The sequence below is a fragment of the Pteropus vampyrus genome, unplaced genomic scaffold (assembly GCF_000151845.1).
Source record: "Pteropus vampyrus isolate Shadow unplaced genomic scaffold, Pvam_2.0 Scaffold43, whole genome shotgun sequence".
NCBI classification, from domain to species: domain Eukaryota; kingdom Metazoa; phylum Chordata; class Mammalia; order Chiroptera; family Pteropodidae; genus Pteropus; species Pteropus vampyrus.
The window spans coordinates 5,018,164-5,038,389 of NW_011888824.1; the positions used below are offsets into that span (position 1 = coordinate 5,018,164).

Below are 20,226 nucleotides of genomic sequence, written 5' to 3' on the forward strand. Positions count from 1 at the left end.
TTTCCTAATACATAGAAAAATAAGTAACTTCAAATATAACCTAAGACATAGGATTTCAATTCCCAGCATCAGACATTCAAGATGACCTTAGACACCATCAGATAGTTACCTGAGGAGTATCCTTTACTTCTGGCTACAGAGTAATGGAGGAAAGAGGGAGAGAGGAGGCAGCAAAGGTTTGCCAACCTTGGACATGCTCCCAGGCATCCTGGGGCTTTGCTTAGGCTGTTTCGTAAAGGAAAAGCAATGCTCAAAACCAGCTTATCACTTATTGAGTTTCTGCAAATTAATAATTGTCTCTTTAAAAAGATAGACGCCTACAGAAAGCATAAGCTTAGGGTTCCCTTGATAAAACTGTACCTGCGTTCACTGACCAGAGGACATTGGTCCCTTTCACGTTACTGCAGAACTCTCTATTTGGCACCACCCAAGACTCAGTGGGCTGACCTGGAGCTCCTATCTGCACTAGACATAGGCTTTCCGGCCCAGGTGCAGGGACGCACAAGTGAAAGCCCGCCTTATCTCCGCTCCTGGCTTCCTATCTTCTGCGGATAAACAAGGGCTCCAGCCTCAGACTATCAGGCCAGTTCCCCTTCACACATGCACATTTAACTGCACATCAGAGTCTGCATTCCTATCCCAAGTACGAATTCCTCTGAAGTAGATGGCAAGTGTTGCCTCAAGGAGGAGGATGATATCAATCCTGAAGTCATAGCCCTATAACAGTACGTATTTTCTCCCAACTCACACGTTTTTCAAAGTGGCCTTGACCATATCTTTCCTTGATTGGAAACCACTCTACAAACCAGAAAGAAATCAAGCAGCCCAGGAAATAAGCCTCAGCTGACCCCAAAGGTGGCAGATCAGGCAGCTGCAAAAGGAATCACATTCTTTGCTTAGTTATGCATCTAAGAGAGGCCACTCCATCCACTAGGGCTTGGGAGAACTCAAGAGGGGATGTGAAAACTACCAGGAAATAAATCTACCTTTGATCTTTCCCTGTTGGGGCCAATCACCTCTCCACATCTCTTCATTGGAAGCTTTGAGATCAAATGAGTTTCTTGGGCAATATCCTGGACAACTCAACTTCTTCCCATGACAGACATGACTGATGGGTTTAGCTTTAGGCTCTGGGTTTTCTCTTCCCTTATAGAAAGTGTTTTCCAAATGCAATCACAGACATCATCTCAATGGATTCTCAGTCCAAGGGAGATAGCTAAGGAAACATTATGTTAACAGTGATAAATAGACCAGGTGAATTCAGAGCTGTCCTGATAGGGCTGGGATGGTCCCTCTAACTCCTAATCCTTTGTTCTTGCCTTTGATCCGTGTGGGTGTTGCAATTATGGCTTTTCATTTGGACTATCCTGTTGTTTGACACTGAGCTGAGCCATCTGTGACAGTGGTTGTCTCCAGGGCAGGGAACCGGGTGGCTGAAGGACCCACTGGGAGGGAAAGGGGGAGAGGGAAACTTCACCGGGTATACTCTTTTGGACTGTTTTGAATTTTAAATCATGTAAATTTATTGTCTATTCACGAAATTTAAGTTGACAAATTTTAAGATGTCTGTAGAACTTTACATAACAATAAGGAAGCATGAAAAAGATGGCCGTAGAACTTTATAGGAGGAAATGTGAACATTTAAAGAAAGTAGTTAAAGCATGAGAGAAATAATAAATGCTAGAGGAGACGAACATTTAGTTCCTTTAGAGTGTGTATATACCTCCTCCCACCCTACCTCTCCACCATTCCCAGCCTCACTAGTACCTCACCCAGAGAACAGAAGGTAGTATAATCTTGGTGTTTGTTGATGTTTTTTTTAAAGTATCAGAGTTTGGGACTCAGAGTGAATATGATGTTTTAATAATTTAACGAAAATTAGCTTAACTGAAGACGATGTACAGCTTTTTAGCCTAAGAAACACACCTTTTATCATCTCTGTGTCCAAGGCAGTTGGTGCTTAGGATATATCAAGCACGAGGTAAATACTGAAAGAGAAGCCAGCAGGGAATGAGAGAGGACAGGATGAGACAAGGGTTCCGGGGATTCTATCCTGCGCTCTCTCCCATCCTCTCTGACAGGTGACTCCAAAACGACAAACAAACAAACAAACAAAACTGCGGAATGCGTTTAGTGCTGCTTCAAGGGGATGGGAAAGAGAAGTGCTGTGGCTCTGAGACACTTTCCTTCAGGGAACGCTCCGTGTGTCAGAAGACAGAACAATGGACCCCGAGGAGAAGTTCTGAAATAAAGCAACAGTGTTTGAATCCCAACCCGTGTTTCATTTGTGACAGATTCCTTGAGGTTGATCAGAAAAATATACTTTATGTATTATTGCTAGGATTTCAAAATCATGAACACTTCAACAGCTCATTTGTCTTGGAGTAGAGGAGAAGCTGCCAGAGACAGGGTTTGTGTTTGTCCTTGGAAATAAGGACAAACATGAGCTGGCAACCCACCATGTTCATTTTCATCAGCTTGCTCTTCTGCAGGCCGGCACCATCAACACTGTGTAAAGGGAAAATCAATAGAAATCATCTCCCTCATTGCAGGAAGCCAACTCAAGACTGTTTCTTGGCTCTGGAGCAAGTATCTGTCAGTCAGGGTCAGGGAGGTGTCTGCTGTTCAACTGGGAAATTTCTTACACTGTGTGACTGGGAACCTAAGAAGGCTTTAAGATGAAGAAACTGAGGCTCCAAGGTAACACTTTGCTTCAGGCAGCCTTACGTATGTGGCTCGTCCAACTCGAAGGTCATTAACTGAGACCCAGAACCAAACACCCCTAGAGCAGTGGCAAAGCCACAAACCTCATTGCTATACCACTCCTTTGTCAGGGAGGTCAAGCACCTCAGCCACAGAGCACCATTTTAAGAAGCTAAAACTTCCTGAAGAGCCTGATATCATCATAAGGGAGCGAGGGTCATAGGAGGGAGCTTCTCCCAGGATCGAGTCCAGACTCTGCAGCAAGGTGTGAGTCCTTTATGGTCTGGTCCTCATTTCTGCCCCAGCTTTGTTTCCTCTCTTCATCCAACACATTTAGTTTAGCTCTAGGCATAGGAACTACTTGAATTGTCATCCAAATCTGCTTTGCCAGATGCTGACCCCTCTGCTGGAATCCCTCTCCCACCCTCATGGCCTGACACGATCCCGCAACTTCTTCGGAAGTCTACCTAGGTGTCACCGTCTCAGAAGTCTTCCTTGACCCAATCTTCTCCCACCCCTACATTTTAAAATATAGATTTAATGATCATCACAAAGACAATTGCCATTGAAAAGATAGTTTGTTCCTTGAAGTTCTCGAGAAGCGGGCATACCTGGCCACGCATGGCCACGCAGGGGCGGTCAGGAGGCAGAGGGGAGTGAGAGAACAATGTGGGCAAGAGCCTTTGTTGGGGTCCTGGTGGGAAGAACAAGACAGGTAGGGTAAACAGGCTTGGGATTCGTTAGTTTAGTTTCAGTGGGTTCTGGGGTGCAGGGTCTGTACCTCACTGCCTGGTACCTGGCCCCAGGAGTGATTAAGATAGGGGAATGGTGATCCAGAGTGCAAAAGCTCCGGGGAGAGGAAGTGGTGGGTATGCGGGCTCGAGACTGCTAGGTTTGCACGTGCAAGTCACACCTGCAGGCAAGTCCTTTACTACCTCTAGGAATTGGCTGACCCTGGGAGGAGCAGTCTCTCCAGGGTCAGCAAGGCCCCAAATGTCAAAATATCAGAAACACATAGTTAATACACGCTACCATTATTAGAAGTATTAAAGCGCTCCCCTCACAGGCACCTTGGGCTTACCCTCTGGAAAGACTGACCACTATTTTAATTACCTCTTTCTTTACCATTCCACCTCCCCCAGACTATGAGCTCACTGAGGACAGGGCTGTGTCTTCTTCATTGTTGAGAATGGCAATGAGTTCCACAGAGATCAACTTGATAGGCTTCCAGGTCTAGCCCTTGGTTCTGATGCACTAGGTGACATCACTTGGAGGATGGAGTCTCCTGGACCACTTATAGCTAATGGGAATGTGTCATGTCTTCCCCCAGAAGCCTTTTCATTACACAGCACGATCCTGCCCTTCTTTACTTGGGAACCCACTTAGCATTGTTAAAGGTCCTCTCTTTGGGTTCAGAAAGCTAGACTGGAGGCAAAAAGTTCAGTTGTTTTCAGGTTCTTGATCTGTTTCTCCAAAACTAGGAAGAAAACAGCTAACAACGGCAAATTTTTTTTTTTTTTTAATATTCATTTATTTTGCTCCAAAAGATAAGACTGTTTGTAGAATTAAATGTCAAGGGAACAATTCCTGGCAGAATTTCTGTGTGAAGCTTGAAACCAGTCAGTTTAATCCAAATTAGTAGGAGCTTCAGAAAAAGATTCTGGCTTGTCCACAGCTGGGACAGAGGTTTTTATCATGGACTCTGCCAAATGCATAAGGATATATAAAAACAGGGTAGAAGAAAATTGGAATTTGGGGCCCAACATTTTTTAATAAATGAAAAAACAAATGAAACCTCAATTTAATTAAAAATTGCCCCCCTATTTTGGCCTGCCCTGTACTTTTTATGTCACTGCCCAAAAGCTGTTATGTAGTTACTTAAACAAGAGAAAGGAATGGGAGTATTTTTAATTTTAAAGGATAAGAAAAAGAGAGAAAAAACTCTTGAGTTTGTCTTTTTCCACATCCTGAGTCCAAACAGTGGTAGCTTGTGTGTTTCTTTAGCAAGTTTTTCTAACAACAGCTTATCAGTTTCTTTAAGTTCAAACTCTATGACATAGCATACTAACTTACACAGCAAACAGAGTATATCCACCCATCCAGTTCAGTCAGAAGCACACCACTCCAAAGCCACTGCTGTTCTCTGCAGCTTCAAGTAGCACAACAGTAATTTCGCCTCCTCAGTAATGCAAGTATAAATTTCTTATAATAAATTTGGAATTGCCAGCCAGTCTCAAGAGTATTGGGTCTTGCCAATTCTCTTTGCTAAACACATGTATCATGTGGCGGGGGGGGGCGGGGGGGGAGCCACAGCAAACATTAGAATGATACAGTATATCTTAACTCACTGGTTATTTGTCCCATGTAGAGACCTCCTGCTCCTCACATACACAATCGCTGCCTAGCTTAGGTCTTGCATACTCAACAGCCTGCTGTGCCGCTCTCCATGCCCACTCCATAGGCTCCTCATGTTCAGGATGTCCAATCAAAATGCATCATCCTTTTCCCACCGTTTTCTGTTCCACTTTGTGTCATGCCATGCACCAAGTCATCTAGCTAGAATCCTGGATATCATTCTTTACTTCTCATCCCTACTCCCAATCAATTACCAGAACCCGCTCAGTCTAAATATTCTCCAATCAATCCCTACTACCATTGATCTAGTTGTGATCCTTACATCTCTAACAAAGATGACTGCGTAGCTTTTGGACTAGAATTCCAGGTGATGATAGTCCAACCAGATCTGGTAAGTTTGTCTTCCCACTGAAAATTCTAAGATAGCTCTGAGTGGGTCGGGAAGGTGGTTAAAGTCTTCCTGCCACACTCTCTAGCCTTAACTTTATTGATTTTCAGTTCACACTTCACACTCCAATGATTCTAAACTACATGTAGTTCTCCTATACGCCTATAGCCATGCTCTTTCTAGGCCTTTGCATCAACCAATCACCAGCAGGCAAGCCTTAGAACATGCATAATAGGACAAGCACAGTAGCACACACGACTTGTACGGGAAAAGTGGTTACCATTAAAATAAAATAGAAAAAAAAAATTTAAACATTTTTTCCCCCTGCTTCAACATCAATAATAAAGCATACCAGGTAGAGGCATCCGTTTGGGGCTGGATTGTCACAGCATCCTTGTTGGTGCTGGTTTCAGAATAGTCCCGACTTGAGACTCAAGCTATTGTCTCACCAGTTGTCTCTGAGTTGAAACCCACCAATTAAAAGACTTAAGTGTCTGACAAAGGACAAAACACTACACTACTCAGAGCTAACTTTTTGGAGCAATGTAGTGAGCCTTTCTGAGAAGGTTTGGTAAAGGGCTGCCAGAGAAAATAAAGAGCAAATGTAGAGAAAATTCCAAAGTTCGAAAATTCCAGATGCCTGTGGATGGTATGGAGCATGGAAAGTCTATCAAATACCTTGACTATCAGCCCATGGTTGAGTGGCTTCTGCAATAAAAGAGAGAATACCATTGTCATAACAAATGGCCCAGAAAGCCAAACACGTGACCGGGATTAGTTTCAAGAGCCTAAGTGGTGTGGCTGGAGTCAACTGGCTGGACTGGAACAGCAACACTGTAACCTGAGAAAGTGTCAACAGTGGTAATGCCCAGCCAAGGGCTCTGAGAGTGGGGGCGAAGATCCGAAGTAATCAATCTGCCAGGAGCAGGCTAGACACTTCATGGAATGTGGTCTCCTTCACCGCAAAGCAACCAGGTCAACTTCTGGCAGGAGTCACAAGTCTGGCACCAAATAGTAACTGCATCAGAAACAGTCCTTTACTCTGTGTCCTGTGTGTAATGGTGGATGTGCTGCCGTGTCTGGGACAATAATGAATCCAAGCAACAATGATGGCCACCTGGGTGGTACCAGCTCAACCAACAGCTTTATTCTAGTTGTTTCTTCAAAGAATGACAAGACAGTTGTCAGCAGCCACAATCTGTTTCCACTATTTGTACTCTAAGAGCATGTCTTTAATCTGCCAATCTGTAATTTTCCAAGTGAGAGACAAAACTGTAGGTCATTAGCCTAAGAGTCAGCGAAAATAGAACAAGGCTCATCAAGAAGGGTACTGGCTGGAGCCCAGAATGGCTTTGAGTTCTACCTACTGACCAGGCCAACCACATCCATTTTCAGTTCTGTATACCTGGTGCTGAGATAGAACAGCCATAGCAGCCCATTGACCACTCCTGGGTTTCAGTTTAGCCAATCCATCAGTGGAAGAGGCAGTGGGCATTTAGAGGAATCTCCTAAATGCAACCTAAATGTATTTTTAAACCCCCTAAATGTAACCTTTATGAATCAAAGACATCATTGCGCCAGTCCTTTGTTTCAGACAGTGGAATGTGGGATAAAGTTTTCCCCAAACAGATAGCTGCCACTTTTTCATGTAAATCCAAGATGCCACTGGCGCTAAGCCAGCTGCATTCTTGAATATACTAAGTCCATCTGACAAGTGAGGGTTATTAGGCTCTTCTTACGTTGGTAGTCATGAATCTTTTGATCCGCTCCACAATGAAAGTATCAGGTCAGATGGCTCAGGTGTTCAGTTTTGACAAGAACCCAAAACAGCTGACAAAAAGTTGTTTTTCAGAAGCGAAGGGGGCACGAGGAGGTGGGGACACCGCCTCTATCTTTCAAAGGGCTCACACATCTTTAAAAAGGGGGTCAGTGCCTCCTTAGATATACAGAAATGTAACACATCTATGGAGAAATGTCTCCCAACAAGTATAAATTTTAAAAAGAGTGAAATAACGCAAAGAAGTTTTGCTCTTTGTACTGGAAGCACTCGGACTTGTGGTGATACTCCAGCTCATGATTTACAAACAAACAGTAAAGAGCTTTTACAGACTGCTAAAGCTCACCAATACCAGCTCTGACCAGCTTGATCCACTTCACAGACTCATAACATATTAGATAAAATATTTGGGCAGCCCATCAAAGCCTAGCTCAAGGACCATTTACGTTTTCAATTTTAATTTTCTCTCAGCCTTTTTTGTTTTTTTAATTTGACTAACTTCACACATAAGCCCAGCTAATCTTCACTGCTGGATGTCAGACAAAATAGAGTTCTTCCGATAAGCCCTCAGGAGAGAGTCAGGAAGGCTTGATTAAAGGAGAGGTTTTAAAGTCACAGAGGTCAAAGCGGATTCCTTTTTAGGCAATTCAGTTTGGCATGACTGCAATATGATTATCTCAGTTAAGAACATTCAAATTCTAGAACAAAAATATACTAAGCACATCCTAATATCCCAAGAAATAGGGCTAGCAGTTACATAAAGTGAAGCTGGCTTATCTTAACATTCATCTATTAAGCCCCATTTTGTTCCATGACCCAGGCTTCTTAAGAGACTGCCATGACAATTTAGCCTCCATCCCCCTAAGAGCCTGTCTACAATGGCTTATGAAGGAAGGGATAAGAGCCAAATTCCAGGTTGGCCTCAGTTATGTCTAAATGTCAATTTGCTTATCCCACACAGTAAAACATGTGAACATCCTGAGGCAGACCTCTCTTAAGGGAATAGGGTCAGGTTCCCTCGTAAGCTTTTTCACCCCAAAGGATAGACAGGAATGTGCTGTCTCTATGATTCTATGGCTAGATAGAATCACAGATATGTTTATCATTCCATTACAATTCTTTACACTCTAGACCTTATGTTCTCCAACCACTCCATTTTAGAGATCTCAGTGTTTTTGTAAAGTACAAACATCATCAGTCTAGTGTTATTGTGTCCATGTGTATGTTCTGGATTAAGGCATTTTTTTTTGTTTGTTTGGATTACAAACCACATTACTTGATAAATATCAGAAAAACGGGAGTGGGTGATTTAGAAATGAAAGTAAACTTCGCTTATTCTATGAATACAATCCTTCTAAGAAAAAAGATTTAGTAGTGTTTAGTTTTCTAAATAAGTTTATTATGGAGCAGAACCATGCTCCTGTAAAAAGAGCCAAGGTCCTTATTCTGGTATAATATTCCCTTTTGGTCAAACAGGAAAATCAACAATAAGGTCATCAATTTTCTCAGCTACACCCATGTCCACTTCTACCCCTATGCTCCATTAATGAATTTGTTTATTTATGCTCTGCTTTATCTACACAGGATTTTTTTCTACTAGAACCATTAACATCGGCTTAGTTCCACTGTGTTTTTTCAAGGGAGATTTATTATAATAGTGTAGAAAGATCATTTCTCTAAAAAATGTCACCTTCAATTTTCAACCCATAAACATTACATTTTATTCCATATCTCTCTGGATTTGCAATACTTGATAATAGTTGCAGCATAGGGTGTCAGTAGTTCTTCTAACCCAAACGACTGAGGCCTTTGATTCAAGAGCCGAATTTGCTTATACTGGCATCCAGATAACACAACCTTAACATCCAATTTCCTGATGTTAAAAAATAGTCAAATCCCTGCTTCTTTAATTTAATTATAACAAGAGTATAAAACATATTACTTCGAAAGCTGTTTCTACGTCTCAAACTTTTAAGGCACATTTTTCATCCAATAATATAAACACGTTCACTACAATGCATCTGGTATGTTAACCCACACTCTACTTTCCCCTACCAAACTTGAAATAAGGTTCTTTTTAGTTGTAATACCACTCTGCCTTAATATGCAGGGAATCTCAAATTTTAAGTGAGTTTCCTCCACAAGAAAATAGCGGTAATGCTGACTTACTGACTTACCTCCCAGAGTTTAAACAGTTTGAAAATGTTTTATTGCTCAATCTTAGTATTTAAAGAATTACTCATAAGGAAGTTAGTGGTAAGCTGCACCAAACCTGGGTCACTCCGGGCAGGAAGTGGCTGAGAAATTTGCAGCAGATTTTAAACTTTTTAAAATCTGCTGGCCACTTTGGCTAAACACACCAAAGACCACCTACTCCATTATTCCCTTCCAGCTATCACAGCAAAAAAATCTTTGTCTAGTAAGGATGGAAAGGAGGTTGCTTCTGATGAAACACCACCAAGGTAACCGTCTGGATTTTATGAATATTTAATACATACCAGAAAGAAAATTACAGATTTTGTCATATTATAATCATTAAATAGGCCAGCCCACAGACCACCTAGGGTTCACTCACAGATTATACCATAAATTCGTAAGAGGACTATCCAAAATGCAGACATTTTGCTAGGTGATATTATTGCTGTTGGAAATATATAAAGAACACACATAAAACTAAAGCAATCCTGGAAGTGATTTGCTATAACTTATGCAGAAAGTAATAATATCCTGATGCCAGAAACAAAGTCTTTTTTAAAATAAGAGGACTTGAGACCTCTACTCTAAAATCAAAATTGGTTGAGTACCAATTTTAAAATAATTACACAAATTCATGCTCTGAGCCTTGTGGCATTTCACGATTGGGAGACCTAGTTTACTGATAAATATGAAAATAAACCTCACAATCATGAAGAACCAAAGATTAGAAGACCTCAATCAGTGGTAATAAAAATTTGAAAATTTTTTTAATGTTGGATAGTTTTTTAAAGTTAAAGTGACTAAAATTAATGTTGCAATGCTTCCAGAACTACTTGGACTAATTTTTGTTACAACAGAAAAATGGTACAAGGCTAAAATCTCTAATTCCAAATTTAGTCAACTCAAACTCACCCCCCGATATAACCTCAAAAACTTTTAAATAAGATGGTTTATAACAGAAATACGAAAATAAATCATCCTTGAATACTTTTAGATTTTCCCCAGCGTACTACAAATCACATCCAGAAACCCAAACAATCACTGAAATGTTTGAGATCTGCTGTTGAAATTCAGAGCTACAAGAAAAGGAGAGAGAACTCAGCAGAAGGCCTGCTCTCTCTCTGCTTGGGTACTGCTGGTCTTTTGGAGGTCCTAAGCCATGCATATTCAAGCTGTGAGTCAATAAAAGCCAGCAGTAACACTAAGATAATAATAACGACATAAATAAAAATAGGCTCTGGTTAGAGAGAGGGGATTCGTTTACTGCCGCCTGCTGAGGTACATTTGACCACCGAGAGCAGGAAAGCTATTAGCATCCTGAAGTAATGGGTGTAGTGGTTTTCAAACAAGATATTTTCATGATGGACACAATGTGGACTCAGCAAAGTTTCTCCTTCAAGAAAAATATAGCTTCTATTTCAAAGAGCTCTGATTAGGCTTAATACCATTAGGAAACCATCAAGGATTTGTGTTGTTGTTACCGCTTTTAACTATCAGTTACTTTCTAAACCAAAAATTGTGGGTAGTTAACTTGACCGACAGTCAAAGTTTAGGAATGCAGGAGCAAATCCAAGGTACAGACGAGCTTCAGATGTGGACAGGCCTCAAGGAGTGTGGAGGCTTTTTAGGTTGTCAGGTCCTAGCCTTTCTCATCATCACTATTATCATCGTCATGACTTACTTGTTTGGCATTTGTAAATAAAAATTCATTTCCTTCATATGTCTCTTGAAAAGCACTGAATAATACACAATTTTAAGAATCCTCAATAAGCTTTATTAGTGACAATGTAAATCAATTATGATGAAAAATCAAATTAAACAAATCTACCTAATGAATAAATTCACTATTAACTGCCTATAATATATCCGGCAGATATCTGTTTAAAGATTCAACAATATTAGTTCCCTTTGTAAGTTAATTACCAAAAATATCACTGTTTTCAATTTCCATAATACTTGAAAGTACAAATATAAATTAAATAAGGTCAAAAACCACATATAACAAAGTAGTCTATAAAACAAAGCTAAATTTTAAAAGAATTGTTCAATTTACTTTGTAACATTTGTTACATAAAATTATTTAAAACAGTACATGTTTTCTGTATCGTACATCAAAGTTCACATCCAGATGTCTTTTTTCTTTTTCTTTTTTTTTCTTTTTATCAAATCCTTATTCTTTCTCCATTGTCAAAAACCTTAATTTTCACTCTTGGCTAGGTTTTTCTTCCTTTGCAATTCTTTTTGTTACTCCACTGAAATATTTCTCACGGAAGGAATTGTGACCTTGGTATGGCAGAGACTGATCACTTAGCAGATGTGAATACTGGTCCCGATTCTGGTTGGTAGCAAAATACAGGAAAAAAATGATGTTTGAGTTATTTTCTTTAGTTAGCTTGCAACTTTTACTTTAAGCAAAATCTTACTCCCTAGTGCCCATTTGTTTTTCTTTATTACCTGAATTAGAAATATACCACCACGTTATATCTCTACCATGCTTGAGTATCCAAAGTGTTTTCACCTACTTCACCTCATTTGAGCCACGCAATCTTCTGCACAGAGAAGATGAACACTTTTACTGAGAAAATAGAGACCCAGAGAGGGCAAAGAGAAGCATCTCAGGCAACACAAGCTGAGATGACCACATGCATCTTCTGATTCCTAGTTCAGCACAAACTGAAATCATCTATGACTATAAGAATTACCACACAAAGGAAGCTTCCACTCCAAAGGTATACGACAACAAATTATTACATTGATATGTCACACATATAAATCAAACTAGGGGTATATTCATATTCAGTTAATGAAATAACTATACCTGGCAACTTAAAGTTACCACAGTAGATGAAGAAACAGCCTGAAAAAATGATTCCCCCACTTTTAGATTTTAGAGACAGGCAAGGACTGGTACTCAGACTTGATGTTTGGACGTTGGAAATAACGATCTGGGTTAGGATGTCATATTTTCAAGCTTAGAAGACTGAGAGAAAAACACTGAAACATCAACTTATCCAATTTCACTAGCCATATCAAATCATGAAAAAAAATCTAATTAAAAATAAAATCTCATTTCCCATTTCTCTAAATTTATATTCAATTGTATGTGGATTAATGTGGTTTTGAGAATAGGTGTGGAGACATAATTAGAAAATATAAAGCCTAATTTTTTATTCTAGTTTCAATATAAAATGGTATCTACAAGTATATCTGGAATATATCAATCCTCAAAATATTTTTGTATTTTTCCTTAGTCCTATATGAGAATGCATATCTTAATCCCTTCTCTCAAATCTAACATTAATAAAAGTACAGGCATATCCAAAATAAAATAACGTTGGCTGATTTGTTTATTCAGAATCTATTTGCCACAGAATTTTTTTTTAATCACACAAAAGTCAAATTATTAAAAATGCCCAGATTTCCTAGTCATCAAAAAAAAAAAAAAGGAGGCTACTTAAATTCCATGGCATTAAGTGTATTATAGTTCCATATTCCTACAAACACAGGAAAACACGCTAATGGTTACTAACTTCAGGCTATATAATCCCCGAAAGATAAAAGATAAATTTTGTCTGGTCAACCTGTAGGTATACAATTAAATACCAAATGGAAGGCAGTATTTACTGGGTATTTATTATGGGCCAAAAACTATACTAGATGTTTTATATATGCACTCTCTTGTAACAAATCGGCTCTAAAAGATAAATGCACTATTATCACCACTTACAGATAAATACTTATTTAAGAGTACAGGGCCAAGATGACAGAGCTAGGATCTGAACACAGGTATATTTGACCCCAAAGACTACCCACTTGACAACAGCATAATGAGGTTTTCTCCAAAAGAACTAACTTCTTCCTCAACTCAAAAAGCAGGAGCATCTCTGGGAATAAATAAGTAATGGACTAAGGCTTTGGCAGCTGAATTGCCTGCCCAGAAAGGAACAAAGTAGATCAGAAGTACTATTAACTTAGTTCTAGTAACTAGAGGACGTATTTCAATGACATGAAATTTTCACAGCAGGAGGAGACTTAAGGAATGCCTGGGGTTACCATAGCCTGGGAGGGAGTACAGTCAACTTCAGAGGACTGAAGTCTGGCCCACATCTCAGGACTGTACCTGGGACAGCAGCAGTACAAAACAATGTTCCAGTGTTCAACCTCCGATTGTACATTTTAACTTTTATCAAGTCTGAAGAGTCATATGAAAGGAAAGGCCATGTCATCATCTACTTCTCCAGGTGTTCTAAATTCTGTCCTTATATCAAATAAGATCACCAGAAAATTTGTCCTCCTAAACTACATTAGCTTAACCCTGGAAGAAATGTCTTTACTTGATTATATGTAAAAGGTAAGTTTAGATGCTGATATCTCTCCTTGCTTTTTCATTTCTCACATTTCTCTCGATTCTCCACCTAGTCATCAAAATCAGAAACCTAGGTCAAATCCCTCTCCCTTTTCATCTCACATTTAGTTAGTCCTAAAATCTTAGATTCTGCATCCTAAATATCTCAAGTCCACTTCTTCTTTTCACCTGTAATTCCAGAACTACCGACTAAGCCTTCCCCATCTCTCCTTGTTTTTTTCCTAAATGGCCAGTCGCTCTGCCTTCAGTGGCTCCCTCTTCATAGGGACACCAAACTCAACCTATTAAAATGTAAACCTAATATGCCAGCATTGCTGGCTAAAACCCAAATGAGTTCAAACTCTCCCCAATTCTGAGGCTTTCCTTTAATGTTTAAGAGTTAGATTCAATTGCACATCAGTTTTCTGAATGTTCTCTCACTTTCCTCTCCTGTACAAGAGGGGTACAGCACAACGGCAGGAAATGAGATCTTTCCCAGATTTGCCCTCTGTCCTCTCTTCTCCCTGCGACTCCTCTAGGCCTCGCAAAATCACCTCTATGTGGAAATATACTATCGACTAATACGCTTCAGGGAATGTCCTGGAGCTGCAGTGGTGAGGAGGACAAGATAGGACAGAACTGTGTGATTCCAGCGTGCAAGCTTAGAATGCAGCGGCACGATAAGGCAGCCAAGGACTGGCTGGGGACTGACTCAGGCGCTAGTGTGCCTAACCTGGCTAAGCTGCCAATTACACAGCTCACTGGAGGAAGCAGGAGACAATAGCTGAAACACAATGGAAGATAGACTTCCTCTTGGATCAAAGAGAGCGAGCTTAACAAAATAGCTTGTCTTTGACCAGGAGGATATAAATAGTGCAAACTGGTGATAAATAACAGAGAATATAAAGATCAGAGCCAGAGACAGGGAATGAACAGCAGCAGACTGGAAAACCGAAAAGTAATGACTAAAACCTACGCTAACTAGTGGTCACCTAGGAAACACATACTACCTATGACATTCTTTATCTGAATATTTTAAACCTTAAGATTCACTAAGATAAAGTAAAGCAAAATAAGCCCCTAAAAGATGAAGTGTTGAGTACTACAGGGATCCAGAAGTAGAGAAACACATGCTTACGAGGAAAGCTGGAAAGACTATTAGCCTTAGAAACACAACCTTTGGGGGACAGAGCAGGTGGCGGGGGCACGGGATCCTATTTTCTGTATCTCCCAGGGAGTAGAGAGGCATCAACATGAGGCATGTATTTGAGTCCTATGCTGGAACACCTCCTCCCACAAGACTGAATGCCCCCTGATTGTGAAATAAAGACATTCATAACAAAAACCCCTGGAGAACCCAAAAGCTCCAAATCCCTTGTATAGCCAGAAATCTGGCAAGGGCCTACTCCCTAGCAGCCTAAGTCCTGCTTCAGGGTAAGCCAGACACTCAAGGGACTTTGGTTACCATTTTCATCTAAATGGAAGAGTCACAGTTCATAAAATGTTCTACATGAAACATTCAGTATATCTATGGTCTACCACATATTATTACATACATACATGCAACTATCATATACCTATGAACAATACACGTTTCAAATATACCCTCATCCATATGAAATATACTATTTGCAATATTCAGAATTTATAACCCCAATGCTTAAGAAAATTACAAACTCAATATATTTTTTTTCTGTTTTCTCTCTCTCTCTTTCATCCTATCTTTAGTTTAGTTTACCAGGGCTCACACTTGAGATGATGATATTCAACTCTACATACTTTTCATCACCTTTTCATGCCTCTTCTCTATTTGCATTCCGGGCCCATCTCAAGCAGGGATATCTGCAGCTTTTTTTTCAACTCGGTATCTCGAAGGCCAAAGTGTTTACTTAAAAGGGCAAGAGTATCCTCAAGCAACACAACCCTTGATGTTCCTCAGTAACTCAAGCTTGTCCCAGTGTTTGACTTCTGGTTTCTCCAACACATCCAAATCTGTCTACCTGTATGCCAATGTATCATAAAACTTGAGTTCTGCCAAGTTTTAGGAAGCAAAAAATACTTCATGGAAAATAAAAACACACAAAGAACTAGGAAATGCTGAGAGAAAACCATGGTGACGAAAGATTATAGACCACCTTTCCCAAATTTTATAAATACTGGTTAAATTTTGGACCATGGTAGTCATTAGAGATATGAATATAATAAATATTAAGATCGTTGATTACACTATCTCTTGTTTATCACTTTTATAACCAGAAATTAAGAGTTTCTGTAGAAAAATCTGTACTAGCTAGAGATGGCTGCGTAATGGAAATACACAGCTTTCAGACCTATCGCTTAACCTTGTAAGACAAACAGCAATTGTAAATATGACAAGAAATATACAAGCTCTGATGCAAGAAAGCAACTTACATTCACAACGATGTGTTTTACATAAATCCATTATTAAATTTTCTGCATCTTCTCACAGAAGATTATCATATAAATTTTGCAGATAAGGCAAGGGAGTCTGCAGGAGTTTAAATAATCTGCCACAGGTCACATAGTTAGTAAGTAGCATTGCTAGAATTGCAGCCTATATCAGACTTCAAAGCTTATGCTCTTTCCATCACACTAGGTTTTTTTTTTTTTCGTAGAGATTACATCAAAACAACGGTTAAAGAGTTAACTTCCCACATGGTAGATTAGTGGGTCCTTCAAAATAGAGTTTGACATTTAGAGGACTGAAGTCTGGCCCACATCTCAGGACTGTACCTGGGACAGCAGCAGTACAAAACAATGTTCCAGTGTTCAACCTCCGATTGTACATTTTAACTTTTATCAAGTCTGAAGAGTCATATGAAAGGAAAGGCCATGTCATCATCTACTTCTCCAGGTGTTCTAAATTCTGTCCTTATATCAAATAAGATCACTAGAAAATTTGTCCTCCTAAACTACATTAGCTTAACCCTGGAAGAAATGTCTTTACTTGATTATATGTAAAAGGTAAGTTTAGATGCTGATATCTCTCCTTGCTTTTTCATTTCTCACATTTCTCTCGATTCTCCACCTAGTCATCAAAATCAGAAACCTAGGTCAAATCCCTCTCCCTTTTCATCTCACATTTAGTTAGTCCTAAAATCTTAGATTCTGCATCCTAAATATCTCAAGTCCACTTCTTCTTTTCACCTGTAATTCCAGAACTACCGACTAAGCCTTCCCCATCTCTCCTTGTTTTTTTCCTAAATGGCCAGTCGCTCTGCCTTCACTGGCTCCCTCTTCATAGGGACACCAAACTCAACCTATTAAAATGTAAACCTAATATGCCAGCATTGCTGGCTAAAACCCAAATGAGTTCAAACTCTCCCCAATTCTGAGGCTTTCCTTTAATGTTTAAGAGTTAGATTCAATTGCACATCAGTTTTCTGAACGTTCTCTCACTTTCCTCTCCTGTACAAGAGGGGTACAGCACAACGGCAGGAAATGAGATCTTTCCCAGATTTGCCCTCTGTCCTCTCTTCTCCCTGCGACTCCTCTAGGCCTCGCAAAATCACTTCTATGTGGAAATATACTATCGACTAATACGCTTCAGGGAATGTCCCGGAGCTGCAGTGGTGAGGAGGACAAGATAGGACAGAACTGTGTGATTCCAGCGTGCAAGCTTAGAATGCAGTGGCACGATAAGGCTGGGGACTGACTCAGGCGCTAGTGTGCCTAACCTGGCTAAGCTGCCAATTACACAGCTCACTGGAGGAAGCAGGAGACAATAGCTGAAACACAATGGAAGATAGACTTCCTCTTGGATCAAAGAGAGCGAGCTTAACAAAATAGCTTGTCTTTGACCAGGAGGATATAAATAGTGCAAACTGGTGATAAATAACAGAGAATATAAAGATCAGAGCCAGAGACAGGGAATGAACAGCAGCAGTCTGGAAAACCGAAAAGTAATGACTAAAACCTACGCTAACTAGTGGTCACCTAGGAAACACATACTACCTATGACATTCTTTATCTGAATATTTTAAACCTTAAGATTCACTAAGATAAAGTAAAGCAAAATAAGCCCCTAAAAGATGAAGTGTTGAGTACTACAGGGATCCAGAAGTAGAGAAACACATGCTTACGAGGAAAGCTGGAAAGACTATTAGCCTTAGAAACACAACCTTTGGGGGACAGAGCAGGTGGCGGGGGCACGGGATCCTATTTTCTGTATCTCCCAGGGAGTAGAGAGGCATCAACATGAGGCATGTATTTGAGTCCTATGCTGGAACACCTCCTCCCACAAGACTGAATGCCCCCTGATTGTGAAATAAAGACATTCATAACAAAAACCCCTGGAGAACCCAAAAGCTCCAAATCCCTTGTATAGCCAGAAATCTGGCAAGGGCCTACTCCCTAGCAGCCTAAGTCCTGCTTCAGGGTAAGCCAGACACTCAAGGGACTTTGGTTACCATTTTCATCTAAATGGAAGAGTCACAGTTCATAAAATGTTCTACATGAAACATTCAGTATATCTATGGTCTACCACATATTATTACATACATACATGCAACTATCATATACCTATGAACAATACACGTTTCAAATATACCCTCATCCATATGAAATATACTATTTGCAATATTCAGAATTTATAACCCCAATGCTTAAGAAAATTACAAACTCAATATATTTTTTTTCTGTTTTCTCTCTCTCTCTTTCATCCTATCTTTAGTTTAGTTTACCAGGGCTCACACTTGAGATGATGATATTCAACTCTACATACTTTTCATCACCTTTTCATGCCTCTTCTCTATTTGCATTCCGGGCCCATCTCAAGCAGGGATATCTGCAGCTTTTTTTTCAACTCGGTATCTCGAAGGCCAAAGTGTTTACTTAAAAGGGCAAGAGTATCCTCAAGCAACACAACCCTTGATGTTCCTCAGTAACTCAAGCTTGTCCCAGTGTTTGACTTCTGGTTTCTCCAACACATCCAAATCTGTCTACCTGTATGCCAATGTATCATAAAACTTGAGTTCTGCCAAGTTTTAGGAAGCAAAAAATACTTCATGGAAAATAAAAACACACAAAGAACTAGGAAATGCTGAGAGAAAACCATGGTGACGAAAGATTATAGACCACCTTTCCCAAATTTTATAAATACTGGTTAAATTTTGGACCATGGTAGTCATTAGAGATATGAATATAATAAATATTAAGATCGTTGATTACACTATCTCTTGTTTATCACTTTTATAACCAGAAATTAAGAGTTTCTGTAGAAAAATCTGTACTAGCTAGAGATGGCTGCGTAATGGAAATACACAGCTTTCAGACCTATCGCTTAACCTTGTAAGACAAACAGCAATTGTAAATATGACAAGAAATATACAAGCTCTGATGCAAGAAAGCAACTTACATTCACAACGATGTGTTTTACATAAATCCATTATTAAATTTTCTGCATCTTCTCACAGAAGATTATCATATAAATTTTGCAGATAAGGCAAGGGAGTCTGCAGGAGTTTAAATAATCTGCCACAGGTCACATAGTTAGTAAGTAGCATTGCCAGAATTGCAGCCTAGATCAGACTTCAAAGCTTATGCTCTTTCCATCACACTAGGTTTTTTTTTTTTTTTTCATAGAGATTACATCAAAACAACGGTTAAAGAGTTAACTTCCCACATGGTAGATTAGTGGGTCCTTCAAAATAGAGTTTGACATTTAGAGGACATTCCTGACTGAACAGCAACATTATGGTAGCACATATTTCAAATCTAAACTTTTAGACAGAATCCCTTTAACCACTGTCCCACCCAGCCAATTTCCTGTCCTATCAGTACTGCTAATTCTAAACATAAACCACTCGAGGAATTTTAGCACACTTGCCAAAGAAACCAAAGGGAGCCTTACAAATTGTAATGTACTCTTATGTGTACACTGCCCTCTGCTGGCTGAAGCAGATTAAATCCTTTAAGGTATCTCCTGGTGTGGATATAGTTTAAAACAGAGCTGACCATACATCTGATAGTCAGGAGCACTCTGTTTTCTCAATGTCTGAGTCCTGATTGTAGTAAACATCCAGAGTCACAGAGCAACAACATGACCAGAATGGCTATTTTTCTTCAGAAAGCATCAGCATGTATTCTCACTATTTCATCTTTTAAAGAATGATGTGGAAATACACACGTTCACCTTGGTGACTCTAGAATGTATCACTGTCATCACCTATTTCCAACCTAGAATTGCAAATTCTCTAGCAAAAGAGTACATAAACTAGACCTTATTCAAGCTACTCCTTAATCATTTTACAACTACATCAAAATAAGAGTATAAAAAAAAAGACATTAAGAAGGAAAGTACATCAGCCACTTATAACAATAAATTTTAACCTAAGGGGAAACAAATTCTCAAGAAAGAAACAAAATTATATCTTTTCCAGTAATATTTGAAACTGACAGTTTAAATGGAACGAATGACACTGGAGTATACCATGAGGAACA

At 39.6% G+C, this 20,226-nt stretch overlaps 1 protein-coding gene across 6 annotated transcripts in view; it reads right to left on the reverse strand.

Moving 5' to 3' along the window:
• TRMT11 (tRNA methyltransferase 11 homolog) overlaps window positions 1-20,226 on the reverse strand; it is a 98,481-nt gene that overhangs the window by 37,389 nt on the left and 40,866 nt on the right. For 2 of the 6 annotated variants that reach the window (XM_011358743.2, XM_023529823.1), the window contains one exon: window positions 11,171-11,754. The exons of the other annotated variants lie outside the window; for them this stretch is intronic. In XM_011358743.2, the coding sequence (XP_011357045.1) occupies window positions 11,623-11,754 (132 nt within the window). In that variant the 3' untranslated portion in view covers window positions 11,171-11,622. Of the gene's footprint in view, window positions 1-11,170; window positions 11,755-20,226 lie in introns of those variants that run through there. 6 annotated transcript variants of the gene reach the window in all.